The sequence below is a fragment of the Pristis pectinata genome, chromosome 2, assembly GCF_009764475.1.
Source record: "Pristis pectinata isolate sPriPec2 chromosome 2, sPriPec2.1.pri, whole genome shotgun sequence".
NCBI classification, from domain to species: Eukaryota; Metazoa; Chordata; class Chondrichthyes; order Rhinopristiformes; family Pristidae; genus Pristis; species Pristis pectinata.
The window spans coordinates 38,160,239-38,180,451 of NC_067406.1; the positions used below are offsets into that span (position 1 = coordinate 38,160,239).

Genomic DNA, 20,213 nt, shown 5'->3' on the forward strand with positions numbered 1-20,213 from the left:
ACTCCAATTTCCTGTCCAATCCCCATAATCCGTGATTCCCTTGTAGTTTGATAATCCATGTGTTTCAGGCCTGAATATATTTACTGACAGCAATCAACAGCTCTCTGAGGTAGAGAATTCCAAAGTTTCATAATCCCCTGAATGAAGAAATTCATCCCAAAATCAGCCTTAAGTGACTGAACTCTTATCCTGAGACTATAGCTCCTTGTTCTTAACTCTCCCAGCAGGGAAAACATCTTCGCAGCATCCACCCTGTCAAGTCCCCTCCAGACCTATGTTTCAGTGAATATCTCTCATTCTTTTATAGCCCAGAGAGTTGAGACCCATTATGTTCAGTCTTTCCTCCTAAAACAACCCTCATCCCTGAAATCAATCAAATGAATGTTAACTTCACTGCCTCCAGGTAAGGTATACATTTCCTTAAAATAGAAGACCAAAAACCATGTGCAACACTCCAGATTTGGTCTTCCAAAAGCCCTGTACATTTATAGTAAGGCTTACCTACTATTATACTTCATCACCTTTGCGATTAAGATCAACACTCCATTTGCTAAAACTACATGCTGACATTTTTTTTCTTGTATGGACACTCAGACAAACCATTAACAATCTCACACCATTAAAACCAACATTTAGTAGTCTCACCCTTTTAATCTGCCTTTAAAAGTGGATCCCCTCATTATTCTGCATCTGCCACTTTTTGCCCATTTACTTAAGGCACTTATTGCCCTATGACAACACGTTGTGTTCTCCTCGCAATGTGATTTCCCACCTACCTTTGTATCAGCAGCAAACTTGGATATATTTGGTCCTTTCATCCAAGTCATTAATGTAGAGACTCAGCACTGATCTGAACCATCCCAGTGATTATACATTGCCAATTTGAAAATAACCTTCTTATGCCTACCTTTTGTTTTCTATCTACTAACTAATCTCTTATCTATAGTAATGTGTTGCTCACAACCCAATGAGTCCTTGTCATGAGTGGTAACCTTTCATGTAACACCTTAGCCAATGTAATTTAGAAATTCAAATTTACTACATCCTCACGTTTTCCTTTATCCAAACATTTAGTTATGCCTTCAAGTGATTCTGTTAAGTATGTTAACCAGGAATCCCCTTTTCATAAAGCCAAGTTAATTCTGCATGATCGTGTCATGCTTTTCTAAAGTACACTGTTATTGCTTCCTTATTAATGGACCCCAATAATTTCCTGTCAGCTGATGTTCGGTTAAAAGTGTTGTTATTTCCTGTTTTATCATTCCCCTGTTGAATGCAATATTATAGTTAATGTCCTTTAATGCACTGGAACTTTTCCAGAGACAAGGGAGCTTTAGAAAATGACAACCAATGTAAGGACAGACCATTAGATTAGGGGATTTCCAGCCTTTGGCTCCATGACCTTCATTTCTTTCTACTTTTCTCCTCCTGGACTTTTGCACCTTGGTTGCCTACCATTTTTTGTATGTTTTAACATCCTTTACTGTGAAGACAGATATAAGATATTTGCTTAAAGTGCTTGCCATTTCTTATTCCCTGGTGTTAATTCCCCATTCTCAGCTTCTAAGGGACCGGCATTTATTTTGCTACACTCTTCCTCTTTCTGCATTATAGAAGGCATTACAATTTGTTATATTTCTTGCTAGTTTATACACATATTCCTTTTTCTCATATTTTTAATTATCACATGCCAGTTTACAAAATGCTCTCAATCTATTGGTTTACTCCTGACCTTTGCACAATGAAAAGAATTTTCTTTTAATCCAATATCATCCTTATCTTCTGATATTAGCCATGGATAGATCACTTTTCCTGTGGAGTGTTTATCTTTGAAAAGGATTTATATCCCCAGAATGTTGATTTCCTATCCTTCTTCATTTTACAAGCATGTCTCTACTATGCTTATTAGATCAAGATCATTTATTTCTGTTTGTGCGTAAAATTCATCTATCTTTTGTTATGAATTCCACATGGATTCAGATAAGGATCCTTTAATTTTAATGCATCAATAATTTCCCAACTTTGAGTTCGTTTTCTGCTCTACTATGATGTGCTTTGTTTCTTTCTGTCAAATACCATTGATAATTACCCATGTTACTGCCCTGCACTATTACCTTGTCCTTTCTGTTCAAACTTGGAGGTTTCTCACACCTAAACCTTCCCTTTAATTTTGCTCAAGGCCTTATCTGTGTCCTTAGTTATATGAAGTGCCAGGACTCTTGTCTCAGTCTGACACAAGTGAAACATTTCTCTATGGAACAGCTCCAACACTTGTCCTAGTATCCCTTGAAGCAAAACCACTTTCTCCCCTGCCACTCTCTGATCCATGCATTTAACTTTCTAATCTTATGCCAGTGTGCATATACCTGAGATAGTAATCTAGAGATTATTATCTTTGTGATTCTTCTTGTTAATATAGACCCTAACTCCTCATATTCCATCTGGAAAACCCCTTTCTTAGTTCTGCCCATGTTGTGGGTTGCAACATGGATGGCAATAACATAGGCAGAACTTGCTTACTCCAAGCTCCCCTTCAGTTTTGAGGAGATGTCCTTAACCCTTACATCATCTGGGCATCACATTCTTTGGGATTCAGCTCTTGGCTGCAGAGAACAGTAACTTTCTAACTGACCATATTGACCTCCTACCAGTACCATATTTCTTTTCAATCCCACCCCTCATGAATAGTCTCCTAAAGCATAGTGATCTGGTTAGATTTCCTATCTTCCATATATCCTTTATTCATGTCTGTGTAGGCAGTAAGGTCAAAGATTTAGGCTCCAGTCTCACTATATCCATTGTCTACATCCCAGCTTGACTCACAGTGACACATTAGTACCCATTGTTGAGACATGGTTGTAATGTGATGAAGCTAGGAACTGAACATTCTGGGATATTTGATGTTCTGGAAAGTTAAACAGAATGGAAAAGGGATATTACTCTGATAATAAAGGATAATAGAAGGATAGTCATGAGAAAAGACATCAGCCTAGAAGATCAGGAAGTAAAACCCATTTGTATGAAGATTAGGAATATCAAGGGGCAGAAAATATTGGTGCAATTAGGCTATAGGCAAGTAGCTAGTGTACTGATGTTTGAAGAATCCAACAGGAAATAATCTATACTTATGACAAAGATAATGCAATAACATATGGGACTTTAATATATACACTGACCAAATCCAGGCTATTATTTAAACCAAGGGTGCGACTGCCTCCTGGATCAAATTGTCCAAGTCCCTGATGCAATGTGATGTCTGCAATTCAGATTCCAGCTCTACAACTCTAAGCCAAAATTCTTCAAGATGCAGGCACTCTATGCAGATGTTGTTATTGAGGATCTCACTAATCTCCACATTTGTAGATACAGCATATCAACTGCCCCGCCATCCCCATCACATCCTGCTTTACTCCTGCCTGAAGCTAACATGAACCAGCATAATTATTGGAAACCCAAAGCTTCACCTGCTTCCCTTTCCCACCAAACTCCTACACCTAACATGTTCTTGACTTCTGCACTCTGTTCAACCTGCACTCTGTTTAAAACAACAAACTGTCTGCTGGGGGAACTCAGTGGGTCGGGCAGCATCTGTGGGGGGAAAGGAATTGTCGATAATTGTCAGTCCTGATGCAGTGTTTTAACCCGAAATTCCAAAAGTTCCTTTCCCCACAGATGCTGCTCAGCCTGCTGAATTTCTCCAGCAGACTGCTTGTTGCTCCAGATTCCAACAACTGCAGCTCTTGTGTCTTCTGTGCTCTGTTTAAGCTGTACTATGGGAGGCCACCAAAGCAAACTGTTAACAAAGACAAAGTGATCTCTGTAGCATGGGTCTCCCCAAGGTCATTTGCTGCCAGGCATCAGCTCAAGGGGGATGCTTGCCATTTAGCAGCTACAATGGCTGAGTTTGGGTTTGAAGTTAAGGTGGTAATGTTAAAATTAAAGAAACAGTGGATCCTTTACACATATAATTTTCTTTGCTTATTTTTACATTCTTGGCTCATGGGGAAAGCATCAGGCTTCAAGCTCTTTGACTTTCCATCTTACCATAGCCACCTTACCCCTTCCCACCATTGCAGATCTCCCTTGTTGGCTATTTATGAATTCACTTCAAAGAGTGAACAGTGAAAGTCTTCAGTCAATGTGAAGTTGTGGCTGTGAACCTTTGTTTTTAATGGGCTGCATTGACACATCAGCCCTGAAATTTCCATTCATCTTATCCAAACAGAATGGTATCACCTCCATGACCTTTATTTTTTAACGGATTCATTAATGTGACTGTCTGGTTGATAGTGGGTAAGAATGTGAGGGGAAATGTAATGTCTCGTATATTACAATAATTCAATTCAAAACTTGTACTGTATGTAGCATGCATTTTCATTTTAATCCGCTAATTTGTAATTCAAGTGAAATATATGATGTGGGATATACAAATTCTATTTTTGGTGTTGACAATAATTCAATTAATTCTTTCTTTTGACTTCTGGGTTATTAGATTACTTGTAAAATATACATTGTTTCACACAACCTCTATTTATCCATTCTTGGAATAATGTCTTTTTGATCACAATGTGCTGCTTTTGATTTTGTTTGCAAAGTTCTGCTACATTCATAACAGTGATAATTCCTAGCAGTAAGAAATCCAGGAAGTGCTTTGACTCTCAAACATGCCATGTAGCTTCACTTGTAATCTCATCATAAGTGGCCAGAAATGACCATTGCTTTTTCTTTATATTTACAGATGAACAGACCGATCCAGGTGAAGCCAGCGGACAGTGAGAGCAGAGGAGGTAGTTGTCTTTGTTGCTCCAAGTTTTGGTGCTGAATGTAATTTGTTGATTATTGCTCTGCTTCAGAGGCAAGGCTCTATCGGAACAGATGCTGGGTTGAGGATCTTTGCAATTTATTTTCTCTAAGAACATTGGGCTTTGGTTCTTTGGTAGCACAGCTTTTCATTTAAAGCTGCATTGGCTTTTTTCAGTGCTTTAATTGTCATTTTAGTTTTGTGTGTTGAATAGCCAATTCATATAACCAGAAGATTTCTTGCATTTAGATATATTTAGGAGTTTGACGAATGGCTGACTAAAACTTAGAAGAAAACGGCATTGAAATAAGTTCAAACCATGAGATCAAAATATGTCTTCTAGTGTCACTTTTCCTGCTTTGTTATGCACAATGCATTCCTTCTAATCCTAAAGCAGAGCAATATTCTTTGACTAAAATTTATGAAGAATTTATTGCGCCAGAAAATGCTGACCTGGTCCGTCCACTTGGCTTCACTTCCCATGGTCTACCCATGCTCTAACCTATCTGGGCTGGGTGCTGAGAGCCCTTCTCACTGGCCCATTGACAGATGACAGTGGTTGGACTCAATGAAGAGACCCCTCCCAGAAATGCCCCTACAGCCTTTGACACCTGCAAGATGTCAGCTGTCAGCTGGCTTTTGCCACATGATTTAATTACTTTTAAATATCTCTGACATCCATAGACAGAAGAATTTAAAATTGTATTAAAAAATTAAAAATATATAGCTTTAAAAAGAAGCTAACCAAAAATACAGGTCATGTAATGATTAAATACATTGAACCAAAGTAAAATATTTTTTTATAAAGTAACTTAGCTTGCCATTTGCCTTCTAATCCTTTGTTGTCCAATCCCCATTGAAATCAATGGGATATCAAATCCGTGTCTCTCCAGGTGTCGGATTTCAGTGGTGATTCCCCAATTTAATGCTGGAGAACCACCAGCTGGACTGGGCTTCACCACTGGACTCCAGGAAGTCTGTCAGGAAATCCTGAACCTCTGCATTGCACATCATTTCCCTGGAAGTCTGGTTCTTGAATTCAGTTTCAGTGGCTCCGTGTCAACAGGTCCAGTGTGAGCAGCAAGCAGAAGTCAGCAGGATCTGCACCATCTAATAAATTTAACAGAAAGTATAGAATATGCTCCAAACAGCAGAATTCTGCAGAGATATTGAAGGAGTTTAAGGCATGCATGGGTACTAAGTTTTTGAAAAGTTTATTTCAAAATACTTAGAAGTATTTGCATTGTATTCATGAAAGTTTGTATAACAGAAGCAGGGATTACAACAGAGGCTGCGCTTGACTACTCAAATCATCTTATCATAGTTCTGTGTTCTATATTGCAGATTATTTACTCCACAGGCTAAAATAAAAATAAAACATTAAACTGCAGGATTTAGATGTTGGAATATGTTTATATGGTGACTTAATTTCAGTTATGGCCAACATGTATATTGCTAAGTTATTGTTAGGTCTACATATGTTACTACTTTGGAGCCCAACAATGAGTAGATTACAATTTGAGACTTCACCCACAAAGTCTTTTTCCAATCTGATATCCCGAGTCCTTGTAAACAACATTTTATTTACTATATTTTACCAAGAGTTCTGTATGTTTTACTGCTAAAATGTAATAAATATGCTGTGTTAAAAAGCCGAAAAATTGCATTTTGCTGCAGAACAGGCAGGATTGAGCTTGATCCAGCCCACTGCTTACAATTGCTTCCCAGGCTATTCTCATGGATGCACTTATTTGACCCTGGGGATCTAATTGCCCTTGAACTGTGGCTATTTAACAGAACAAGCTGTGAACAGCAGCATGGCCTGGGCTAAGGATCCTAAGCACCCCCCACACCACTGCACTCTGGAGTGCCCTGTTGGTAATTCACAACCCAATGCTGTCAAAAGCCTTTGAACAATTTTTAAATATCTCTTATGATCAGATACAGAAAAAGCTGTCAGAAGGATTTAAATAATTAAAAAACACAATAGTTTTTCCTGTCGACATCTTTAAGTGCTGGAAACTAATTAACAACATCATGAGTAAATAAAATAAAGAAAAAAAAGTAGATTATTTACACTTAACTTTTCAATTCAGATCAGCAGCCCGTTCAGAGATATGTGGCCATGTTACATATGTCAGCCATCTCTGGACTAAAGTTGAGGGGGTAGATGAACTTTACATTCAACCCTCTGTTCAGGACAGTTGTGCTGAATCCAGGGGCAAAGCCGAAGGTAAAATGCATCATACTCCTAGCTTATTCCAGGCTCATTGTGAAAGGCTTTTGAACAGCTGCTCGATGAAAGGGAACATGGTCCAACCCAATATTTTTTTACAGGGTTCTAATGTCCCACAAACAGGTGCCATATTGTTGGAAGGACACCTTTTCACCTCAACTTATTGAATTACAACCTTGGTCTAGCATTACCATTGCAGTAAAATGCTATATTTTGTGCTTAGGCAATGCTGGAAATAGTTACTACCATATAACCTTACTGATCCCACAGAATCTCAGTAAGTGGGCTGACTTTAATGAAAATGCTTAAATATAAAAATATGCTTCATTCTATGGCAATGCAGCCATATGTCAAAACCCTTCATCTGAACCCTTCATAGGTCCTCAACCCAAAGCGTCGACTGTCCATTTCACTTCATAGATGCTGCCTGACCCTCTAAGTTCCTCCAGCACTTTATATGTTGCTCCAGATTACAGCATCTGCAGTCTCTTGAGTCTCCATTATGCTGCATTCTTTATTTTTAAGAACATGATAAAATCAGTTCCTAAAATTCCTATAGACAGGTAACAAGGTGATTGATTGAGAGAAATAGAGAAAGGGTGTTGAGGGTTGTGTGTCCTATCCAAATATTGGTGCAAAATATCATTGGGGTCAAATGGACTGCAATTTATTCCTTTGTTGGAGGTGGGGGAGCATGAAGAACATCATTTCTAAGCTTCCTTGGGCTTCCCAATCAGGGTTTTACAGTGCACAGTTCTCTAATAGACTATTGGAAAGCCTAACCCTAAGCTAACAACAGATTGATGAAAGATAATTAGTCCCAAAAAAATTGATTACATAAAAGGGCAAGAAATCACCTGCTGTAGCTAATGTTTAATCCTTTAACTAATTAGTGAGTGTTTTAATATGTTCTTAATTAACTTCATTTTTACTTTAATAATTTTCTGTTACTTTTAATTATTTTCAGCACTTTTAATAGTCTTTACATATCTCTGAATCTAGACATTAAAAAAAAGGCCAGTTTCTATAGGAGGTGAGGCTCCACTCCCAGCTTTGCCTCCCAACAATGGCAGTCAGGGTGTAGCAGAGGTGTTACCTGAGGCCTAGTGGCAGCTAGGGCTCCACTCAGCCTTACTGTCCAACCCCCACCTGTGGAGGGTTGGTGAGAGTGGTCCTCTGACTCTGGCCAAAGTAAATGTCAACAGCGATATTGAACGGCAGCCCATGATTATTCTGCAATAGCAAGCTCTCATTATAAATATTCGTGCCTATTTTTCTGTACTCAAACCACAGATCCATTGTGCCACAAGGCATACATTTCAATGCTTATACTTTTTTAAAATTTTATTGACCATTGAAGTTATTTTCTATGCTTTTATTTATTGAGAAACCTTTGAAAGATCACCTCTGTAAGACTAGATTAAGGCTGGAAAGAATAAAAGAGAAGGCAAAATAATCAACTCAGGCATTCTCAGTGTTGATCGTAAAAGCTTTGCAAATTTTCAATGAAGGAAAGAGTTAATTCAGGTCCATTTGGAGAAAGATACAGGAGGAGAGAGTTGGAGTAGAAGTACATCATTGGATGTGAGCAGTTAACTGAATGCTGGAGTATTTGGGCCCATTGCAATCACCTTGTAATATTTGGTTCACTGACTTCACTGAAGCTGAATGTTGGTAGAAGAAAACACAGAGAAGCCAACCAGCACCAACAGAGCAAAGACTTTCTTCTACCCCGATGAATCAGTATGAATGTAGTAGCAGGCCACTCAGGTGGAGCTAGAAAGGAAAGTTCAAAGGTACTGATCAAAGTTGCTTTGATAAAATAGTAATACAAAGAGCGCGGTTAAATGTGTTCGCACTTTTGAGAGAACTGATTTAATGCTACCAGTTATTCTCTGTGGTATATGATCCCGTGGATCATTAAACCATAATTATGATATCACTGTAACTGCTAAGTCATTGCTCAATGTACTCCAGTACTACTTTCAACTGTCATTAGTACAGATTCCTTTTTACTGCAGCCATTATATATTACCAAAATTATGAGTCTTGGGAAGAGAGTAAAAGGTCATCATTTAATATCCTTTATCACATAATCCAAGCCAATTAATGGCAATGCTGCCATTTTTGCTTGGGTTTAAGGATGTTTTATACATAGTTACTAATAATTACATGTAACAAAATCCAAAAAATTATGCAACAGGAAACCGTGTCCATTCCCTGATGCAACAATGCATTGTTTGCCGAAAACTTTTCAGAGTGGGAGAGGGCTAAACCCTATATGGCATGTTATGCCTGGGAACATCACGATGGGGCGGTTATACTGTAGTAAGTAATTAGATCATGCATCTTAGATATTGTAACTGGCTGACCAGTTGACACAATTCCCATTAGGAGTTTGCACTGCCATTTGAACGTGTAAGTGGTAGGAAGAGTCATCTGAGCAAGCAGAATACATTGTGATCGCCCATGCAAGCTCATGCTTCAACCCTTTGTCCATCATCTGCTACCGTAATATCAAGCCTTTCTTTAACACAGTTATTGGCTTATTGACATACTTTGATGCTCATTGTTCAAATAGTTGCTTGCCTTTATTTATTGTTTATCAATGTAACATCACCACGGAGGATGAGAAAAGAATTTTCTTTTGAGAAAGATGGAAATGCGTCTAAGAAGATGTACCTCTGACCCACTTATTCAAAACTTATCCCATAATGAATTATAAGTCACAATAATAATTGAGATGAAGATTTTTTTGCTATATGTTTTCAATGTAACAAACATGTATGAAAAGCTATCAGACCATGTTGCTTTTCAAAAAAAAATATCTGAAGCCATTATGCCATATGTAATACATGGTTTAGATAGTGTAGCTTAAAGCCTCAATTTCCAAATGGCGGTGCTGATAGAAAACTTAAATTAAGCCAAAACTCTACATATCAAGGAATTACTATAAATAAACACATTTATCAATTGGTTAGATCAGATCTCCGCCCATGAATTTTCCATTTGATTATGCAGCTATGTAAATGTAAAGCATGTGTCACCAGCATTTCTTGAGTTTGATGGGCACATGGACTAGCCAGCTCGAAAGACTATTCATTAGTAGAACCTGTTTCAAAGCCAAAGTCGAGTTTACTCTCATATGCACAAGTACATGTATGCATAGGTGCAATGAAAAACTTACTTGCAGCAGCATCACAGGCACATGGCATCAAGGGTTACATTGGCTGCAAAATTGATTTAAAACCAGATGGTAAGCATATTTCATTGCTTTAAAGATATTTTTATCAATGCAGTTGGTGGAAGTAGTCAATGCTCTGGATTGGATATGGAGATATTTTGAGTTGATCAAACAGAAAAGTACAATGGCTCATTTCCTGGAAATTTTACAGTATTTATCAGGAGTTACCGTGCATCTGAGTGTGAACCCGGGGATGCCCATGTTTTTATCTTTTAACAGTGGTACAGCTACAGTGAGATATAGAGGAAACTGTTTCAGAGAATGTCAGTGACCATCCTTGATTTGTGGGTAGCATCAGCGTGGGTTGCACACTTGGTCACATCCTAGGGTACAGATTGGCTCTTTTCAGGGCAAGTTATCTTGATGTCAATTTACATTAAATGTCCTCCTAGAGAAACAAAGGACTGCAGATGTTAGAATCTAGATGAAAAACATTATGATGCTGGAGGAACTCAGCAGGCCAGGCAGCATCTGTGGAGAACGTCCTCTTCCTGTGTATCAACCATATCCCTACATTCCCTTCATATTCATGTGTCTATCTAAAAGCCTCTGGAACTCCACCAAACTGCGTACTTCCACTACTACCCCTGGTAACCTATTCTAGGCAGCTACACTCTCTGCATAAAAACCTTGCCCCTCACATTGCTTTTAAACTTCCCCTCCTCTAACCTTAAAAACATGTCCTCTGGTGTTTGACATTTCTACCCTGGGGAAGAGATTCTGATTGTGCCTCTCATAATTAAAAAAAAACTCTATCAGGTCTCCCCTCAGCCTCTGATGCTCTAGAAAAAGCAACCCAAGTTTGTCCAACCTTTCCTTATAGCTCATCCCCTCTAATCCAGGCAGCATCCTGGTAAACCTCTTCTGCACCCTTTCCACAATCTCCACATCCTTCCAACAACGGGGTGACCAGAACTGCACACAATACTCCAAGTGCGGTCTGACTAAAGTTTTATATGGCTGCAGCATGACTTCCTTACCCTTATACTCAACACCCCTACCAATGAAGGCAAGCATGCCATATACCTTCTTTACCACCTTATCCATGTGCATAGCCACTTTCAGTGAACTATGGTCCTGGACCCCAAGATCCTTCTGTACCTCAATGCTATGAAGTGGCCTACCATTAACTGTGTGCTTTCTCCTTTTATTTGACCTCCCAAAATGCAACACCTCATACTAGCCTGAATTAAACTCCATCTGCCACTTCTCTGCCCATACCTGTAACTGATCCTGCTGTATTCTTAGATAGTCCTTTACACTCTGATGGACCTTTCACCATCCTGATAGAGCCTTCTCCAACTAGCCTTAGCACATCAGTAAAATAGATATAGTTATGTGGCACATGATCATATATTTCTAGAAATTTAAAAAGAAATCTGAAAATTCTCATACTACTGAAGTGGGATTGAATTTCCTTTTTTTCTGGATAATTTGACGAGGACTTATTAATATTACAAATATACTCTAGTATTCCAAGTTCATGAACTTAAACAATTTGATATCCATAGGAGTTGTATACTGAAAAGGTTTAGTACAGGTGTTGAACTGTCTGTGACCAGCAAGGTTGATTCTGCCTTCACCTAGTCAGAGCCATGAGCACTTCCCTGAAAGATCCAGGCCTCTGTTGGAACCAACAGCTAAAGTGTTGGCAGAGATGACCAAAGCTAGCGGCTGATGTGTCAGTCAGAGCAAACTTCATTATCTGCCTCCAAATTTATTATTTAATGCACTAGATATTGTGGTTTCTTTTGACCTTTTTAAAAACTGAATTACATGTTCACAATTGTCTCGACACAAACCTAAAACATGCAGATTGCTCAAGAAAGATAAAATTTATTTCCCTGATGACATATAGCCCCTTCAAACTGCTCAGTATTATATCTTTCAGCTTGGAACTGGTTGAAATATATTTGAATGGAAGCTACTTAGCTACCATTTCCATTTTATGAGAAATATTTACTAATATTATCAAAAGTTGCAACTTTTTTAAATAATGCATTACATTTCAACTCTGTATGGTAATTTCAATTTATTAAAAGGAAACTTGCCAAAAACTGAATTAAACTGCCTCTGCACTCAACGTGAGTACACACAATAATAAATTGAGTTGCAAACCAAACCCTGTTTTGAGATTGTCAAATGGAGACTCAAATCTATATTGCACCTGCCTCTCTGACCTTCAAGCATATCTTTAATTTAATTTAATTTAATTAGATAGTCGGGGTGCGGAATGTATCCTATAGAGTAAAGCAAATTGGGTTGTTGGAATGAATTTTTATCCTGTCATGTCTGCTGGTGGATTCCAGATCTTCAATACCTTTCTGAAATGAATACCCATTAGCCTTTAGAGTGTAATATTTGCATCAATCCTTCACTCTTTCCCTGTTGATCTGAAGTTCAGTGATACTGGATGTTTGGTGTTACGTCAGGACCTAGCTAAAGGATGATACTTGGGGAAAAGGTAGCCTGAAATCCATGATGTTATTCTGAAGTCAGAGGTGAGATCTCTGTTTCCTTCAATGAGCAAAACATTAAAGCAAGTGCTTTCTTCTTGGTTATGGAGTAATCTTTTACTCTATGCTTCATTAAGTTTTGATGAATGGGGCACTGAAAAAATATTTCTTTCAACTGACAATAGATAAATGACAACCAGCATGAAGCCATGTTAATTGGAAATCACTGACCCTTGCAGAATATACAATTCTACACTGCAAATTATGATATTAACAATATCTCTTCTTGTGCATGTATATTCTGCGTTGATTCAGAGAATCCCGTGGAAAAAGTGTCATTGTCTTAGACTCATCATTTATTGCAATTAAAGATCAACAGTGAAAGAACCTTAGAAAATTATCTGTCTAGAGCATCAACTCATCATAAATGTATCGTCAGTTGGCAAGAAATTTGCTCCTGTTCTTTTAACTCCTGGTAGAAAATGCCATTTTGGTGAAATCTTCTTTATGCCATTTAACTACCTTTTAGATAAATCAATTCTAAGGAGGGCAATGAACAATAAAACACAAACAACAGTCCATATTTGAGTGCAAGTGTTTGGAGACAATATTTCCCTCTGTTCACTAATGATAGGAAGAATATTAGAAACTCACGTAATACTCATATATACCTTTTTACCATCATTAGCATATAAATGAAAATATACCCTTAGATATCTAAGCATGCTGTTGTTTCCAGGTGAAATCTAACAACGGATAATCTGTATTGACGAGAGCATTAAAAGCTGGACAATTGCGAAGCAGGTTCTGATTGAAGGAGGAATTCAAATTTAAAGTATTGAAGAAGTATGTACAGTGGGAAATAATTTGGTGAAACCCATCAGTGGATAACATATATCGATCAGAACATTAAACACCAGAAAATAGTCAAATAGTTTCTGATTTAGTGAGAAACTTGTATTTCAAGTATTAAGCTATTTTGTACAGTGGAACATCATTTGGTACATTGAAATTCTTTGTCGATACCACACTTCTGTTTAGATGAGATGTGTGTTTATCTAGAACATCAGAGGTAGCATTTAATTCTTTCTTCATCCTGTTTGGAATGAACATGTGCCTTTTGTATTGATAAAGTTCTCTTCATAATCTCCAACAAAATACTAAACAAACAAGGTTTGAATATTTAATCAAACTGTCCCACCAGTTATCCTAGCACCTTGAATCTGTTCCATGCTTGTATATGTGTAAATTGCAAATATGCCTTTAATGCAGAACATCTTAGAGATTTGAGCAGCAAGAAAAAAATCATTCATTAGACCCAACTAAAGACTCCCTAATACTAATGATTAGCAGAATCTACATCAGTCCTACTTCAGGCAAACCATGGTCTCCTTCTGAAAACAAAAGGCACAAGAATATAGCTTGAAAGGTTGCAAAGTAAAAAAAAGAAAAATGATTCCTTTCACTTATCAATGTTTCATTAATTGTTAAGATGGCTAAGTGCATTTCACGACTTTGAACTACATTTTCTTTTGTTTGACATAATGGCCAATTTCCATTGATGCTGTGATAATTACCTTTGAATAATGTCACTTGTTTTTCGATTATGGAGTAATCAAATGTGCAAGTGTCCCATTGTATATTAAAATCATTCAGGTTGCTTAAGAATACAGCTACTGTCTAAATCAGGAATGAAACTTTTGGAATGAGGTATTACTAAGAAGGTATCCTCAGTTACTTCACGGATTTACTGAAAAGACAAAGTCAAAATATGCAGTGAAATGTCATTAATTTGGGTAATTACCAGTTCCTGTGGTGAGAATGGCTACTAGATGCTAATGGTTATAAATCTGAACTTCCATACAGTTTATTATCTGGATTAAATTTATATTATTGGAATGGTGTGAGAGCATAGCAATTTTATCAATTTGATTATATCACAGAATAGTAAGCACTCTAAATTCATTCTGTTAGGTGAGCTTGAAATCATACAAAATTATCATTAAAAATAATCTGATAAGTGAGCTACAATTTCATTAAAATACTTCTAGCACACTGTGCTGTAGATCAGCTCTGCATTTTTATTCTGACTTTGAAAACAATGTAGGTTATTCATAGTTTTAGAAGTAACATCTTTCTGTCTTTCAGTGCCATGTATGCAATTATGGGAACCAAGCCTGGTTAATGGTTGAGAATAGGTGAGCAGTGGGCAAATTTCACTCACTTCTCACCCACTCTTGCCAGCAGGTGTGAGCCATTTAGAGATCTGCAGCTGCAACTCAACAAACTGCTTGCATGCCAATGTTTTAACACTTTGATTTTAAATTCCTATCAAAAGCCTCCATATCCTTCCCCTCTCTATTGCTGTCACCTCCTCCAGCACTACAACCTATCCACAGATCCCCCTTCCAATTACCTGACAATTAGCAGCCAAACTATCAGTAACCTTGGTGCCATCCTGTAGAACTGCTCCCTTAAACCTTCCATCACTTTCTCCTCCTTTAAGATCCTCCTTAAAACTCATTTTCATGAAGACTATCAATCTTTGATTTGACATTCACATTTGTATTACTATCTCTCGGTAAAGCATCTTGATTATTATTTAATTCTGGGTTGAATAACCAAAATATTTTTAGTTCTTTTGATTTACCACATTTTCAGAAGAGCCCCTCAGATCTGGTTTCAGCAGACTAGCTAAGAAGATAAGCAATTTATCTACCCTTTTCTTGAAATAGCAAAGCCATTGAACACTGTACACCTAATACCAGCCATGCAATTTCATCAGTGGAAAAATGCAAGCTCTACAGCATTTCTCTTCTTTATATTTGTACTGAGATCTCTGGTGTTGGCTTTCACTGTTACCTGTGGTTACTAAGGTGATTTGTATTAATAAACTGGCATTATTGCTGGTGGCATCAGTATGAATCTTGCCAGGGCTGAATTTTCATATGTTTACTGCAAGGTTAAGTATGACATCTGCTTTAAATCAAGTTTTAATTGTGGTAGAGTTAACCTATGGCAGCTGAGATCAGGTGGTCTGACCTTTCACCATTGACAGACCACAGCATCATATCAACAGCCTCACCTCAAAATGAATGTCTGTCTTCAGTATGAAGGAATGTGATCTGGTCTGGGAAAGACAATGTGCCAGTCCCTATTTCTGAAATAGAAAGTATACTGCATATTTTTAAAAGAATTTTGAATATATATTTAAAAGAATTCATAATACATTTGGAAAATTAATAAGTTGCTTTTTGACAATATTTAATGGGTTTAACAAATGATGGCTCTGGGAAAATTCTCAGTGATGCCACTGTCAATAATGCCAATTCATTAATATAAATCCTTATAGTCAGAAAGGAAACATTGAAATCCAATGCTACACCATAAAAGATTAATACTAGACCACAAAACCAAAAAATAGCAGAGCCATTGAAACTTAAAATCAAACTTGAGTTGTACTTCATTCAATAAAGCATGTTGTTCTTCCACTTTGGAGTCTGTACATACTTCCATTTCAGCCTATGATAATACAGCTAAAGATGTCTTATTCAGCTAAAATAAATAGATCAATAAATTCTGATAATTGCTGACCATTGTGCTTTTATAATATTGATTGACACATCCATTTTCAAAGCATTGTCCTTTGTTTGACTTTTCAAACAAATTATTTGTCAATGTTTCACCAACCTTATTCTCAGTCTTACCCAGAACAGTTGAGTTTTAATGCGTTTCTATCCAAAGCTACAGTTCTTGCATCTCAGAAAGACATAACTGTACTTCAGTGAAGACCTTTGGATAGGTTCCTTACTACTTGAAGGTCAAAAGGACACTCCTGTATATTTAAGTATTTAAGTGGAGTTACCACTGTAATAAACATCAGTAAAACAGCTTTCTGATTTTAAATATCTGAATTTGAAAAGTATTAATGAAAGTTCAAACCAATAGAGAAGCTCCTTTTATAATCCTTCACTCTGATGAGCAACAAAAAGTAGGTTAGTGTTTTACAGTGCTTCAGATTTGCAGATAGAGAACAGTATTCTGTAGCAAATTGCTTAAAACTCAGTGTTAGTCAAGTTATCTGCAAACACTCCACAGAACAAAGGAATGGTGGGGAGCAGGGAGATAGGGAGAAAATAATATTAATAAAATTAAAATAATTTTCTTCAACAGTTCAAATATTACAGTATATCCCACATCTAATGTGGAACCGGGTTCTAAACTGAATTGTCTGGCATTCTATTGGTCATGTAATATTGTCTGAATGGCCAATTCCATAGATTCCATGATTTTTTTTGGTCTAGACGAATGGAGCTGAGTGGAAGTAGCAGGACTGCACACTATGTTATGATGGATGCTGCACTTTGTAAGATTGTGTCAAAATGTGATCTCTTTTGTTTATTAATAAAGGTCTTGGGGAATTGAACATTTTCATATTCTATCCACTGACAACATTAAATTCTTCCAAGTTAACTATAACATAGATCATTCTAGTGCTGGGCTCTCACTACATTACTCTGTGTTTTACATTAAAGTACTCTCACCTGAACCAGTGTGACATGTTTATTCTCCAGACTCTTGTTTCTTCTTCTCTAAGGACTTATGAAAAGCACCAAACTGGAAGATGTGTTAGTTACCAGCTGTCAGAGAGAGATGAGATATTCATTCTAAATGCCTGATGTGGATTAAATCTGGGTCTCAAAGTTGCAAGGACAGGCATTAGAGGAGAGTTTCAAAACAAGCCTTATTTGTTGTCAAGTGCAAAAGTATGAAACGCATTGCTCTGCTGTGAAGCTCGACAAGCTAGAGATACAACAGATAGAATAGGTTTTTGCCTGCAGCAACATCTCATTTTCTTTCAATACATAGCTCTAAGGCATTCTGTTAATAGTGCTTCTATGTTTGCTGGATAGCTATTGACAGTATAATGCTAGGGGGTGTTAGTGTGTGCTTCACAACCAAACTAATGGACTAAGTCAATGATACATAAGAAAGATAGCCTTTAGTTGCTTTACCAAAACCCAAAAGATTATTGAGTTGAACACAACATTTGAGATATATATCTGTGTTTGGGCGAGGAATGGTGGGGTAGGAGTGTTTGCAGGGGAGAGAAGTGAATTTATTTTTTGAATTTATTTTGTACAACATTTCAATCACAACATAGAAAACCTTTACAAAAGCCCAATACACTGAACCTGGGCATCAACATATCAATGAATATTTATTATGCTCCCACTTTTTCAAAAGACCCATCTTTTTTTAATGAAACATCATCTTAAAATGCATTTTATTAACATTTCTATTTACAAGCAATGCACTTATTTATAAAGTAATCTGCTGACTTTTGGAGCCTTATCTTAAATGTATTTTTTCAAACAAGTTGGGCCTCAGTAAAATATTCACTTCCACTGTTTCATTGAGATGTATCCATTCATATGGTAATTTCACTTCCTATTAAATATCCTAAAGGGAGCAGTCGTTTTAATCCATGTTGTTATTAGCATTTAGGTAAATAGGTATATGTTGGGACTAAGTAAATGCAGTTAAATTCAACTGAACTGAGGCTTTCAGCTAAGGTGAAAACAGACAGGTATTTCAAATATAGGAACAGAGCTAAACTTTGGGGGATTCTCTGGCATTTGGCCAACTAACTTGCTCCAACAACAAGTGTTTTAAACAAAGTGACCAGACCAGAGTGGAGGAACAGTGCTGACGAATTGGCTGGGCAATGTTGGGATGATGCAGAGGGAGCAGTCAGGGCAACATTGGGGCAGTGCTGAAGTACAGCTAGGGCCAATGTCAGCCAAATCCGTCATGTGCAAGTAACCAGACCTTTACTGGGGTAAACCAGAGCTAAAAATAATGGGGATCAAGACAACTAAACTGCATTTGAAAGAATTTAATGACTCAAAACAGTCTCATCTTTAGTTGGTAGTTCAGATGATAGGGTGAGGTGTTCATCGTGAGTCAGTGTGTTTATACTTCTACAACTGCACATTATACTAAAGGTCATACGCAAACATATCCAGTCTTTTGCTCTGCCCCTGCACTCACCACTATGTCCAAGGGCAATTCTGGACCACCCTGAGTTGAGGCATTGGATGCACTTTGTATCTTGCCCTCAACTTTACACCATCCATGGGGTCACTGATCTGCGTGGAGGTGTGAAAGTAAGTCCTTTTTATACTTGACGTACTTAGTTAGTTTACACCAGATAAAGCTCTTTTGAACTGAAATTATTCTTAATTTGTGTAACTACTTAAATATATTTCAACTGTTTCTTGGAGTCTCTAATCATCAAAGACATTTAAGAGCAGTTAGAATGGACTATGGTGATGCACGAAGTACCCATCAGCGAGGTCCAGAGCAGGACTTCAGATCCATCAGATAAGGGCTAATTGCTACTAATGGAACACTCACTTTGTGGGATGGCCTTGGTAGTGAGGCCTTTTGAGGTCATTCAGATCCAGACAGAAGGCAATTTTTTCTTCTTGGACATTCCCTCAGAATTGAGGATAATTTCATTCCACTCTGGACCTGTAATACAAAAGAAGAGCGAGTGATGATAAAACTTGAATATCTCTCCAGTTGATTCTGCATTCTGAATTTTTTTTGTTGGGATTCTATCAAAGAAAAATTATGAGGATTGTCAACAGTAAATTTTAAAGGGAGATGTTTGGCATTGTGGAATAGCAGAGCAATCTTGCAGTATCTTTGTCACAGTGACATTATATTTGAGTGACATTTACCAGTATAGTTAAATGTTTTGAGGTGAATTATATTTGCATATTGAATGTTTGGCAAGCAAACATTTTCAAGACTTTTCAAAAGGCAACAAATCCTCTTTCTATAGAAGTATACTACCTTCCCTTTGCATAGTTGTTCTTTTATGAAGTAAGAAATAAAAGTCTTGGAATTGGATATAAATGTGTGTCATCTTAATGCATAATTTGTTCATAAAATCCATTTTGCACACGTTAGATCATGCCGTCTATTTTTTCTGGGTTGATCAGTGACCATTGGCAATTCTGCCTGAGGTTCTTCTGTGCACCTTAGCGTGCCTAATGTTTGCCCAGCGCTGGAAACAGTTCTAATGATTTGACCCACTGTCGTTCCTGACAGAGCTTGGTTTTTAAAGGTGGTACAAACCACATTGTAAAATAAAGAGTAAACTTTGCAGCAAGTCGACAAAGAATAACCAACAAAGCATTAATGTTTTGCTGACAGCTCCGGCCAAATTCACTTTTCTGTGCACCACATTTCTCCATAAACATCACCAAGAATGTAGCATCTCTGAATAATCCACCCCAATAAAAGATGTAGTGCAACACCCTTGATAAGCTTGTACATGGTGACTTGAACCCACTCACAGCATAGAGGCCCATTAAGACAGACCATTCCATCAAAGGTACCATGGTCGTTTCTACGGGTTAGGAAGTTGTGGGCATGCGATTTTTGGCACCGGAATTGTGGCGA

General features: G+C 37.5%; 1 protein-coding gene across 8 annotated transcripts in view; it reads left to right on the forward strand.

The window, feature by feature from the left end:
* celf4 (CUGBP, Elav-like family member 4) overlaps window positions 1–20,213 on the forward strand; it is a 903,775-nt gene that overhangs the window by 380,553 nt on the left and 503,009 nt on the right. For all 8 annotated transcript variants that reach the window (XM_052037920.1, XM_052037946.1, XM_052037937.1 and 5 more), the window contains exon 3: window positions 4,739–4,787. In XM_052037920.1, the coding sequence (XP_051893880.1) occupies window positions 4,739–4,787 (49 nt within the window). The remainder of the gene's footprint in view (window positions 1–4,738; window positions 4,788–20,213) is intronic.